This window comes from Macrotis lagotis, chromosome 6 (assembly GCF_037893015.1).
Source record: "Macrotis lagotis isolate mMagLag1 chromosome 6, bilby.v1.9.chrom.fasta, whole genome shotgun sequence".
Taxonomy (NCBI): domain Eukaryota; kingdom Metazoa; phylum Chordata; class Mammalia; order Peramelemorphia; family Peramelidae; genus Macrotis; species Macrotis lagotis.
Genome location: NC_133663.1, coordinates 78,618,163 through 78,630,795, shown reverse-complemented (window position 1 = coordinate 78,630,795; position 12,633 = coordinate 78,618,163). Strand labels below are relative to the sequence as shown.

The 12,633-nt window shown below is 38.2% G+C and overlaps 1 protein-coding gene across 1 annotated transcript in view; it reads right to left on the bottom strand.

Moving 5' to 3' along the window:
* The window catches only part of LANCL1 (LanC like glutathione S-transferase 1), a 52,641-nt gene that overhangs the window by 17,537 nt on the left and 22,471 nt on the right, over positions 1 to 12,633 (bottom strand). The window contains exon 3 of the mRNA XM_074191460.1: positions 3,840 to 4,047. Within this exon, the coding sequence (XP_074047561.1) occupies positions 3,840 to 4,047 (208 nt within the window). The remainder of the gene's footprint in view (positions 1 to 3,839; positions 4,048 to 12,633) is intronic.

The following is a 12,633-nucleotide window of genomic DNA, read 5'->3' as shown; positions in this document are numbered from 1 at the left end:
GCTAATTTTTAACCTGATAATTTTTTATGACCCAAGAACAATGTTATCATATCCAGATGGTCTCTGGAATATAAAAGGTTCCCCACTCCTGTTTTAGGAGGACAGCTTGACCTTTAGGATGGTAAAACTTGCAAATCTACCACTATATAGCAATACTTCTGGAAAAATCATGTATCCTCTGTATATCCTTACTTTTCTCACCTATAAATTAGAGGAATTAATTTAGATGAGTTGTATTGTCCCTTCTTTGTCAAAGATGTTTCATTTTATATTTCTAGGATTTGTCCTGTTTGTATTCAGAGATTGTTTGAAGTCTTGCATTTCTGTGATGGCAATTCTCAGGGTGGAATCACTGCTGGCTAAGAGTGAAACTAGAAGAGCTACAAAGAGATACATCACAAAGATATGCACAGGCAGAATTCTAGCACTGAGGTCACCTAAGATGAATATTATGACATCTTAAATATATTTTTATTTTATGTTAAGAAAATGGAAATGTAATTATAGTAAGTATTTGAGAGAATAGGCATGAAAAAGATTTTACTGGATATGTTTAAAATTTAGGATGATTTATAACTAAAAACTTTAGTGTAATGCCTTTTCAAACAATCTGTAAGTGGATCAATGTCATACACGGTGTGATGGTGTAGTTGATGCAGAAGTCAATAAATAGGCTACTCAAATATCTTAAATGAAAGCTCTAAGGGAGTCATAACTAATAGCTGGAACTATTTGTCTGGCCGTAGAAAAAATGGCAACAAACTTGGTCACCAAGCAAAATGTTTACTTTTTGCATGCACACAATCACTGTGTAGCTATACTAGGTACTGGCATCTAAGGTCTTTTTTATTCCTTTGTCTCAGATCATCACATGAATTTTCTAGTGCTAATTTTACTCCAATAGTAGTTAAATAGGTCAAATGAATTCAGTCCAAATACTTCATGAAATTCTACCCCCCCACTATCTCCACAGAAGTTTCCTTTACAAATATGGATTATTTTTGCATAAAATGTTATAATAGCTAATAAAAAACTACCAGATTTATTGCAAGACATGCTTTAGGATACAATGTTATAAGTAAAAATTGGTATTTTTCAGCTTTACAGCAATTCTTCAAGAATGTGAAACTTTCCCTCTGTGAGTAGTTCTAAGTAGTTTTCTTGTGTCTGCTAATTCAGTAATACTGAATATTTTATTTTCCTCCCAAATATATGTAAAAACATTTTTAATATTCATTATTTTTTTTAAAGTTTTGAGTTCTGAATTCTCTCCCTCCCTTTATTCCTCCTCCATGAGATGATAAGCAATCTTTTCTAGATTATATACATGTAATACTTTTAAGGTAAAATCTTGTTATTAGTTACAGGCTAATGAAAACCCATGTCCCATGATAAAGATATGTCAAGAGATGCTTTTAAAATATAAAGTGTGGTACAGTGTAAAGGTAATTGCATTTGGAGGAGAGAACTTCAGTTTCCAAACTAGATTCCTGTGACAATTGTAGGGAGGTGGGGGGGAGGATCGTCTCGGTGATCTCAATGAAAGTTTCTTCCAGGTCTATCACTATGATTACATGCTAGTGTACACAATTACAAATGAAAACATTGTTATAAATAAAAATGAAACTACAAATGCAAAGCTTCAAAATGTTCAAAGTTTATTGCTAGACATTCTATATCTTGAAAATACCAAATTTAAAAAACAGAACAAAACTAAATGCCATATAGCTTTTAATAATTCAGCTTACTTCCTATTTTACCAACGTAAATTATCAAATTATCAAGGACTGATTCAACAAAGCCTTGCAGTAACTTTTCAATTGCTGTTCTTTTCCCTCAGAAAATTTTTACAAAGCCTGTTCTTTTTCAGCACTGTAAGCTCAATAACTGCCAGTAGATGGCAGTACAGAATTAGAAGTCTGACTAGTATGAAGCCAAACTTATCTGTCTTATGAAAGTTCAACAAAGATGTGAATCCTCTCTAAATACTAGTATAATTTTAATGAGTTACTTTTATTATATATATAGTTTTGGAGAAAACTATTTCATACTTGCTGAGTTTGAATTCAAGTCACGAAACTCAATGATCATTAAAGGCAATTTTTCTTTTAAGCATCTATTTCATATTTTGAACAATGGTGATAAACTGAAGAGACAGTGGAATTTATAAAGCATGATGGACAATTTAAATATTTTGGAAACCTTAGAATCCAAGAACAGATCTTTGCTTTTCTATTTATCTGTTTTGAAATGCTGATGGTATTAATTGTACCACAACATTTTTTTATTACAGAGACACTGAAGGAAAAATAAAAGCATAAAAAGAAATGATTTTGCTTGCCAACTCATTTTTCAGTGTTAACTCAGTGTTAAGTTGTTTGGGGAAATTCTGGATTGAACAAGGAAATTATCTTAACTTTTTCCAAGAAATCTTTTCCAGACATAACATACTATAAAGAAGATATCCTATTATCCTTTTTTTGTACAAAACCAGAAAGCTAAAGTTCTAGATCATCCCCAAAACTGCCTGTAATAAATTTTTTAAGAATAAATAACTTCCCTTATTAGAAAATGATGAAAAATAACACTCATTTGGGGTCTTGTTGTGAGATCTCTAGGTGAAGGAGTTAAAATAGAAAAAATTGGAATAGCATAAATTAAGAATACCTGATGCTACTTATTACAACGTTTTGTTTAAAATAATAAAAAGTTCCAACATACACATATTCTTGTTAGCACACTATGATATTTACATTTGAGAATTATTCACTCCTCAAAGGCCATTTCTTTAAAGCACCTGAGAGGGTCTGGTTAGGGTATAATGTTGAGAGTAGAACTTATTTCACTACATAACCCAACATGAGGGTTAAATTTATTTTATCAAAGGATTACTGTAAGATACACTAGATGTGATGCAAGAGAAAGAAAAAAAGAGACAACGCAGAAAGGGAAGACTGAAGGAGAAATCAGCTTGGTGCATAAAGGAGGAAAAACTTTCATTGTGATAAAAGCATCAAGATAGATGGGTGCATCAGTTAGTGCTCTTGATGCTACTATATTTGAAATGAAATTATTTATGGCATTGTTAATGAGAAGAAATTCTATGGAATCTAATTTTTTTCTGAATTCTTATAAACTTCCTTGCTCTGATCAAAGTTGGAAAATCTGAGCAAAGCATGCTATTACCATAAAGAAAGGATTTTTCTATCATATATCCATATTTTGTACTCAACCTAAAGAAAAATGCTAAAAAAGGGAGTGATTAAAATTATGATGAAAAGTGTTTATAATGGTTGTAGTCATACTAAAACTTTAGTCATACTAAAATGAACTTACCTATAAGAGTGAGTCATCAAAAAATAGTTTTCAAAGGACTCTGAAAGAGCTTAGCTGAAAATTAAATGTGATTCCCATTTTTCTGTTCCAACTTGCATTCTTTCGAGGTCAATGTTAGGCAATTCAGCTCCAACAGAAGGAAAACATGCTAACTAAGAATAATCATTTCTTCATCCACCATTGTTACCCTGGACCATACTAGCTGGAGAGCACCACTCAGGAAGCATCACAACTGGACTAGGGGTTGAGACTGGGATCTGCTCTGAGCACCATCACTGAACTGCTGCCAGGCTGGAGCCCACTAATATCAAGATAGCTTGCTATGAAACACAGTTATAGCCCTACCCATAATTACAATAAGGGAACTGTCCATGGGTTACTCAGATGATCCTAACAGGAACTGGAAGAGAAGGGCTTTATGCACACAGAAGGTGATGTCTCTACAAGTACTCTTAGATCCAACCTTGTGACCTCATAAGACAGCCCGCCCCAAAGAGACTTACCGACTGATGCAGTCCTCGACCTGCTTCTCATTGCCCATCTTGTGGTACACCACAGCTCCTACTGCTAAAGGGCCAGCATCCCCACAGAGAAAGGTGATGGTGCGCTTGGACAGGGAACATAAGCTCTTTTTTACGTATTCATGGGACATCTGAAGGTAGCCTGGGTCTCCATACACATTATATAGATGTAAGTACAGTAAAGCAATACCTGGAAAGGAAATATTTGTTAAAGTAAAGCTGGGTTGACTGATGCTGGCTCTTTGTGGGTCATCAAATAGAAGCAGGTGGGTGGTGTTGGGTCTCAGTTAGGTCTTCGTTAAGTTCAAATCCAGCCCCAGATACTTCATAGCTGTAGGACTAAAGTTCCCTTAACTGGAAAATGGAATTAATAATAATAGCACTTACCTCAAAGGGTATATATGAGGTACTTGATAAATATCTAGCAATAACTGAATTAAAGAATGAAGCTGAATGACATCATGAATAAGAACTCAATGAAAATAAGGGTTTACAAATCATTTTCCTCACAAACAACCTGTAAGGTGGACAGAATAAGCAATATTATCTCCCCCTCATAAGGAACCTGAGATGAGGGGTGGAGTTTGTGTGATTTGCTACTAAGTCCCCCAGAATTGAGAGCTCCTGGATAATTGAGAGATCATTGAGTTCAACTCTTTCATTCTATAGATGAAGAAAACTGAGGCCCAGAAACAATGAGTATCTAGCCCAAGATCACACAGTAAGGAGTGGTAGAACTGGGAACTGAACCTACCTTTTTTCATTCCAAGATCATTGCTTTCTTATCCATGATAATAGGCTGCCCCCATTGAGAAAGGCAAAATTACTGATCTTTACAACACAATGACTAGAACATCAATGCTTTTTTTCTCCTCTCTGGACCTGAAATTTCATCAGAGTAAGCAAACCTCTTGGTGAGGAGACTCCCTCTCCTAATGCATATCACCAAATTCACTTCATTTTATAAACAGGCTTAACACCGAGAGGTTAATTAATTTGCTTGAGGTCAAAAAGCTAATATGTGTCAGAGGTGATACTCAGATTCAAGTCTTCCTTAATTCTAAGCCATATCTCTACACCATGCCAAGACAAGCCAAGCTATTTCTCAATATATTGTCAATAATTAAAGAGACACTAACCATGTACAATCAAGAATCTGTGAGCAAAAAAAGAGAAAAGCTCAGGTTATTTTTGAGAGAAATATGATTTTCTTTTCATAGGAATAAATATTCTCCCTTATCCTGTCTTGTGTGCAACAGGAAGGCCTTTTAAGCAACACATAAAAGTTATTCATCGTCTGAGAAAGTGGATCCTGCTTCCCCTAGTTCTTTTCTCTAAGTGTTCAGCTGCTTCAACATTGAAATTATAAAAACTATGTCAGTGACTCTGTCTTGGAGTCTTTTTCTACTTTTTTCTTAGACAACTTTGGAAGGTTGTCATAGAAAACTGAAGAATCATCATAATTTCCTTTTTTTTTTTCATATGCCTGTCACTCTAGGTAGAACCTCCCTTCTAAAACCAACTGGTCTCACATGACAGATTCAATGAGTATGAAGTAGAGAACCTACTTACCTGCATCATTTCTAGAATTTTCATTTTTCTCCTTATGGTACACTTTCCATCTCATTAACCATTTCTGAGCAGACACAGGTTCTGTGTTTAAGTCTAAATTAATGGAGCCCATCTTTGCAGATTTCAATGCAGGAAGAATGTAGCCTACAAAATTACTTTTCACTGTACTGAGGCCAATTTTAAATTTAGACCGTTTTCTCATTTTGCATGGGTAATCTCCAAAGCTTCTTGCTACAGACAATTCAATTTCACATGTACATTAAGGACAAATTTTCCATTTCCTGCCAAAGTTAATAACCTTGTCTGTTCCTTCAAGGCAGCTCAACGTTAGTAATTCCACAAGCTGATGATCAGATGTACCAGTGCCTGGGGTACCTATGTACAAGCACATGAAACTGTGTTTTGGGGGTAGAAAAAAAATTTCCTTTTCACAAGTGATCAATGTCAAGTGCTTCTCTTGAATGAGGTCCTTAATAGGCTTTATCTCTATCCACCCAATTCATTGGAGAGAGTGATAGGTTTTTAAATTGTTACCTCTTCACTATTCAGGCAGCTTGTATTTTTGTTGCTGTCTCAACTGTCCTAATTAAGGAATGTAAGCACCATGGTCAGATAACTGACATTCCTTAAGTCCAGGAAAACACAAAGAGATTAAATACAAGCCTCATAATTGTTTCCTTCTACAGGCTTTTTTCATCTCATTTTCAGCAATTTCACTGTTCCCAAAACATCAATTCTTTTTTTCAAAGGAACTCCAACTATTTGAAAACCTTAAATGTGAAGTTTGATATAGTTTTCTATAATTCACCTGAGATTATCATTCCTCAAAATTTTCCATGTTTTAAGTTAAACAACACAGCAATGTCATTGTTAAAGAATTTATAGTTTAGGTAAAGCCAAAAATGCCTCCAGATAGAAGACAATGGGTAAGGGGGAGGACTAGAGGAGGCTTTTTCCAATTCTGGGATTCTATACTTTTAAGATCTAAGTTTCTATCTTTAGCTGTACTTTTCTATATGCTTCAGCTTCTACATTATTAAAATAATGGATTTTCTATTTCCTTTTTCTTATTAAAAAGATGCTTTAAACAAAAAAAAGGAAAAAGTTGCTACTTATATTAATACGAAGGCTTTAATATGGCCAGATTAGGAAATTATAAGACCAAGTAAAAAGCACAATATGATGAAATTATTTGATGTGATATTCTATTCCTGTCTATAAAATTTTAAGTGTATAAGAAGGTAAAGAGAGGTCTTTCCTTTAGTATCTAGAAAATCTTGGATGAAATGACTTAAACTTGAGATGTATGTTACTCTAAGCGTAAGGAGATTTCATATATAAACATCATCATATCACTCCTATATAATTGCAAGTTTCTAAACAGCAGCAGGAGATTTGAGATCAAATTTTATGTACATGCATATACGTTACTTGTGGTCCCAGATAATTTTGGGTGTCCTAAATGTTCTAATATTATGAAGACTGGTTAATAGTTGTAAGAGCTAGGATTATTAGTAAGGGATCTGAGGATTTAAAATTGTGCTGTTGATTCTACAAACAGAATGAATGAATTAAGTTTTTATCTAAAGACTTAGTCTTTTCCCATCAGGCTGTAAATGTTTGTTACATGATCTGCTTTATCTCTGAGAGTTTTTATTTGAGGAGCTAGTCACATTGTCATCAATTTCCCTAGGTCTCTTTGGCCCAGTCTTCCTCCAACCATGCATTTATAAAAGGGACTATATACATATATATATATATATATATATATATATTTAAATAACTTACTTAATCTTTGTTATTTGACAATAAGATAAAGTGGGGAAAATGTATCTATCTGAAATTTTGTTAACTGGGTGACTTATCACCTCATCCTATTTACTTCATAAAATTGTAAAATGCCTGGCATAAGACGGTTAAGTTATATCCTTAATTAGGTTTAGGTTCCTTAATTAGGGATAAGTGCTTCATACCTGATAATTTTATTTATACAAGAAGCATAATTTTATATTCATTTAATTGTATTGGAACCACCTTACAGATAATGGATTTGTTTCAAGTAATATTAATTTTCTTGGTTAAAATCAACAAATTTGTTAGCTGTTATACAAGTTTTGGGTTCCCCCCCCAGAAATATTGTATTTACAACCATTTAAACGTAAATTATTTAAAATTATCATAATGTTTGTACCTAAGGGTCAAGAAGTACAGTCTGTTGCAGGTGGGCAGCCAGGAACAAAACCCAATTCTAAAAAAAAAAAAGTCACTTTTCTAACCACTTTTTTTTCTGTCTAGGAAAAAAAAAATCATAAAATAAAATAAAACCTTCCTTTTCTGGTTCTTCTTGATCTCCATCATGTTAACTTTGAGTATACCCAAAATTCTGTCTTGGCTTTTATCTTCTTTATATGCTTTTCCTTCTTTTTTTTTTAAATAAACACAAATTTTATTGTCATTTAACTACTTTGATTCAAGGCACAAGCAGAAGCTAGACTGAAAAGGGTTGAGAAGTCAGAGGAGAGGAAGTGGAGGTAGTTGATGGAGAAAGCCTTTTCTAGTGGTTTTACTATGGGAGGCGGGGAGAAGAGAAAGAAAGAGATGAAGGGTGATGCTTTGAAGAGTTAAATAAAGAAGTTTTTTTTACTTTGTTTTAAGGATAGAAAATACAGGAGTATGTTGCAAACATTAAGAAAGAAATCACATACTTAAGTAAGAATAGATGAATGGTCTTTATAAAACACTTCTATGAAGAAGGTATGACTTAGTTATATAGTACAGTCATATAGTATAGTCACTGTAGGTTCATGGAGGATATCTGATTTGAAAAAAGCAATGTTTAACAAAAACTTAAAATCTGTTCAAAGGTGTATATGATATAATAAAAAGAGCCAAGTTAAGTCCCCTAGAAAGTCAGAATCATCACTGACAACCTAGTTTAGCACTTATCTTATTATAAGTGTGAGGTGAGATAGGTGATAAATAAATAAAATTGACAAGAATTGTCCAGCAATTTATGTAAAAGTGGAAGGGTGAAAAATTACGGATGCAAGGTGCTTAGATGACCAGGGCATCTCAGGTATGGGACAGATGTATTGGTTTTGTTCCTTCTATCCTGGTCCAACCACTCTGTTTCCTTCCTGTCATATTGCTGATAAACAATTCAAGACCCCAATATGATATATACATGACATGTACATTTTATGCTCTTTGCCTGGATTGTCTTTCTCACTTCCTCCTAAAATCTTTCAAAGGTACAGTTTAAATGCTTCACATTTAATGGGTTTCCTTAACCTAATTTTGGGAAAGGACCCTTCCTGGGATTTTGAAGACCACTTGATCATGTTCAATTTCATATTATGGTTATTTGTAAATTATCCATTCTCGCTATTGAACTATGAAGGCAAGGATTATGAGTTTTCTTTTTAATCTTCTCATATCTTAGTTCTGCATATAGATATTGAATGAACATTTTATTTTATTTTTTAGGTTTTTGCAAGGCAAATGGGGTTAAATGGCTTGCCCAAGGCCACACAGCTAGGTAATTATTAAGTGTCTGAGACCGGATTTGAATCCAGGTACTCCTGACTCCAAGGCTGGTGCTTTATCTACTACGCCACCTAGCCGCCCCGAATGAACATTTTCTAAACTGAAATGAAAACATGAAAGGACCTAAACTAGTGTAGAAGTAGGAGGGAAAGGAAAGGAAATTGGAAAGATATTTAATGTCAACATTAATATTAAATCAACATAAATATTAAAAGATATTAAAGAGTCATTTTTCAAGTCAAAAGGAATTAGTGATTGTCTAAGTTTATGGGATGAAAGAGAGGCATTCATCAAAGAGTTATTCTAAGATTTTGAAACTGACTGACTGGAACAGTGATGGTGCTTGAGACAAAGTTTTGGGGAAAGAATCCATTGTTGCATGAAAAATTTTATAAATTCTGTAAGGTAGCAAACTGTATTTCCCCATGATGACTTCAAGCTATTACATATTACATACTTAACATGTTTGTGAGAAGGACCAATAGAACTTGAGGGAAAAATCACTTAAATAATGCAAAATTTAAGAATCATGTTCTCTTTAACAAATAATTATATTTTGTTTAAGGAACACACAGTCCTTCATAAACAATATCTCATTAATCTGAAAACATCACTTTGAGGGGGGTAACTACCCATTACTAAAAAAATGTTCACAATATTTTATAATTATATGCTTTAAATTATTAATCAAATATTCCTAATGTCTAGTCCCATGAACTAGGAGGGCAATTTAGGGCACTTTTTTTGTATAGATTTTTGCAAGGCAATGAGGTTAAGTGGCTTGCCCAAGCCCACACAGCTAGGTAATTATTAAGTGTCTGAGGCCCAATTTGAACTCAGGTACTCCTGACTCCAGGGCCAGTGTTCTATCCACTGCACCACCATAGCTGCCTCTGAGTGGTTCATTTTTAAATTTATTGTAATGAGGTTGGTGAAATTATGTTTAAGAAATGAGGTAGTTAAGTGAAAATAAAATTTGACATTGTTTTATAAAATAGAAAAAGGAAAAGCATACAAAGATAAAAGGCCAAGACAGAATCTTGGATACTGTTGGGGGCGGGGGGAAGAGGCTTGGCGGTCGCTTAGAGGGGAAACATAATCACCTTATAAGGGAATGTTACAGAACTCGGCCCCTCATTGAGTAAGAGTTCATGGGAGGGAGGACAGAGGGGATAAAAGGGTCTGCTGAGAGGTTGGGGGAAGCGGGAATGTGATCACAGAAGAATAAAGACTCATGACCCACCTCAGGCGCTCTGTCTGGTTCTTCCCCCATCAAAGAGTGGGGGCCGGAGGTACCCCGAAGACTCACCACGCGTTGGACTGGTGAGTAAGAGGACGGACTAGCATTAAGAAGCCGGCGTTGTAAATAAAAACCCGGCAAGTGGTGCCGAAACCCGGGACCTGATTTTGCTAGGGAACGTCTGAATCCGCTGGTCGGATTCTCCAGACAGCCTCGGTCTTTTCTGACCGGGAGGAAGGAGAGGGCGTTTACTCTCAGATATTGCCTGAAGGACATATCCCTATTGTGTTGACTATGCTTTCTTTCTCTCCCCTTTCTCCTTCTGCTCTAATCACGCTCCTTGCCGTGCTGGCCTGTCTGATTGTGCCCTGCTTCCTCCTTCTCTTTTGCCGAACGGGAACTTTCCAGTTCTGCCACCTGTTAGGATTGCAGCCTCGGCTAGTAGACAGCATGGGGGGCCGGAATAGTATTCCCGCCTTTGAGCCGGAGGAAAAAGAGGCCGTTGCAGGGCAGCTTTATAAACTCTGCGCTAAGCATGGCCGTAAATTACCTATCAAGACGTGCCGTGCTTTTGTTGAGAATATCTGGAACATCTGCCCTTGGGTGCAACATAGTGGGATCCAACCAGATAAATGGAAGGTGGTAGGGCAGCAGATGGCCTCCTATAATGACACCTGCCCGGGAAAACTGACCCCTGAGGATTTTACAGTGTATAAGATAGTGGATGCAGCCCTGCATCCCCAGAAGGTGACTTTGGCACGAACAATCAGCACTCAGGTGGGTAGCTCGTTGGTGGGATCGGATTCAGAGAGCTCAGAGGAAGAGGGAAGGCCACTCCCTCCCCTGTATCCGTGGGAGGAACTTAGAAGAAACAATGGGGGAAAAAGGGGCCCCCAGGGAGAAGATTCAGGGCCGGAAGTTTCCGAGCGCGGGAAGGGAGGGGTGCAAACAGCCCTCAGGGGTGGCAGGAAGAGGAGCGTGAGTAGGTGGGACCAGGAGGCTGCTGACGAGGAGGGAGAAGTCCGCGCTGATTGGACAGCTGCCGCGCCCCAGGCTTGGCGGCCCAGCCAGGAAACAGAGGCAAAAAATCCCCCGTGTTCCTTGTCCGCCCTTCAGAGATCCCCTCAAGGGCTCCGCCCATCCGGCCTACTTGCCACCAGTGCCTCCATAGCAATAGAGAAAGGGGAGGAGGTGGACTGGGATGACTGGGGCCTCTACCCGGTATTTACGGACCCCCTTACCGGAGCCCGAGACTACCGCCCTGTCCCTTTTAAGATGCTTAAGGAACTTAAGGAGGCCGTGACTAAATACGGCCCAAGCTCCCCTTATGTAAAAAGACTGATGCAAAACCTCTTTGCTACGCACCCTTGGACCCCTGCTGACTTTGACGAAATTGCAGCCGCGTGCCTAGATGCCTCCTTATATTTAGCTTTTAAGGCTCAGGCCCGCAGAGAGGCCTCTAAGCTGGCAAAATCCCGGGGTTATACTCCCCTGGATTTAACCATTGACCTCCTGTGTGGAACTGGAGCCTATACTGACCCTGCTGTTCAGGCCCGGTCAGCTTGGGCATTAGAAGGAATTGTTGACAAATTGCTGGACATGCCCAGCGAGGATTCAATTCAAGCCTTAGTGACTGCCATGGAGAACCGGGAGGATAGCCTCCTGACCGCCCTTCACGGTATGCAGGTGAGACCCACCTGTTTTGGGTGCGGAAAGCCAGGGCACCTCAAAGCACAGTGCAGGCAGCGGCCCCCCTCCACTTCAGTTCCGACCTGTTATTCCTGTGGAAAGCCAGGTCACATAGCCAGGTTCTGCCGATCCAAAGGGAAGTCGGGAAAAGGGAAAGGGAGGGGCCCGGCCGCGGGGCCCCCCCGTGCTCGAAGACAGCGGCCCCATTACTGTGACTATCCCCGTGAGGGTTGACTATAGAGAAGGGACACAGCAGAGAGAGATCGGGCCTTGGGAAACCTCGATGATTCCCATTGAGCTAAATGTTTTCCCAGCGCTCATCACAGGGGCTGAGAGATGTGTGGACTTAGTCACCCATACCCAGGTCCCGGAAGTCCCACATCCGTAAGGGTCACAAACCCCCACCCCTTTCCCACCTTGGTAAAACAGGGCCAAGAGGTAGGAAAGGCGCTGCCCTTGCGGACCCCTCCCGCTCATGTGAACTGGGTCCACCCGGTCAGCTCTGGGCGACCACTGTTAACCGTCACGGTGGAAAATCAGAAGCTCGAAGGGATAATTGACACTGGAGCCGATTGCTCTGTCATAAATAGGGGACAGTGGAGGCGCGAGTGGCCACTCCTACAGAGCCCTCAAGCAGTGACGGGGGTGGGGGGCAATAGATCTGCCATGAAAGCAGCACACGCCTTACGGTGGTCAGCTTTGGAAGAATCTGGACTCTTCACCCCACTG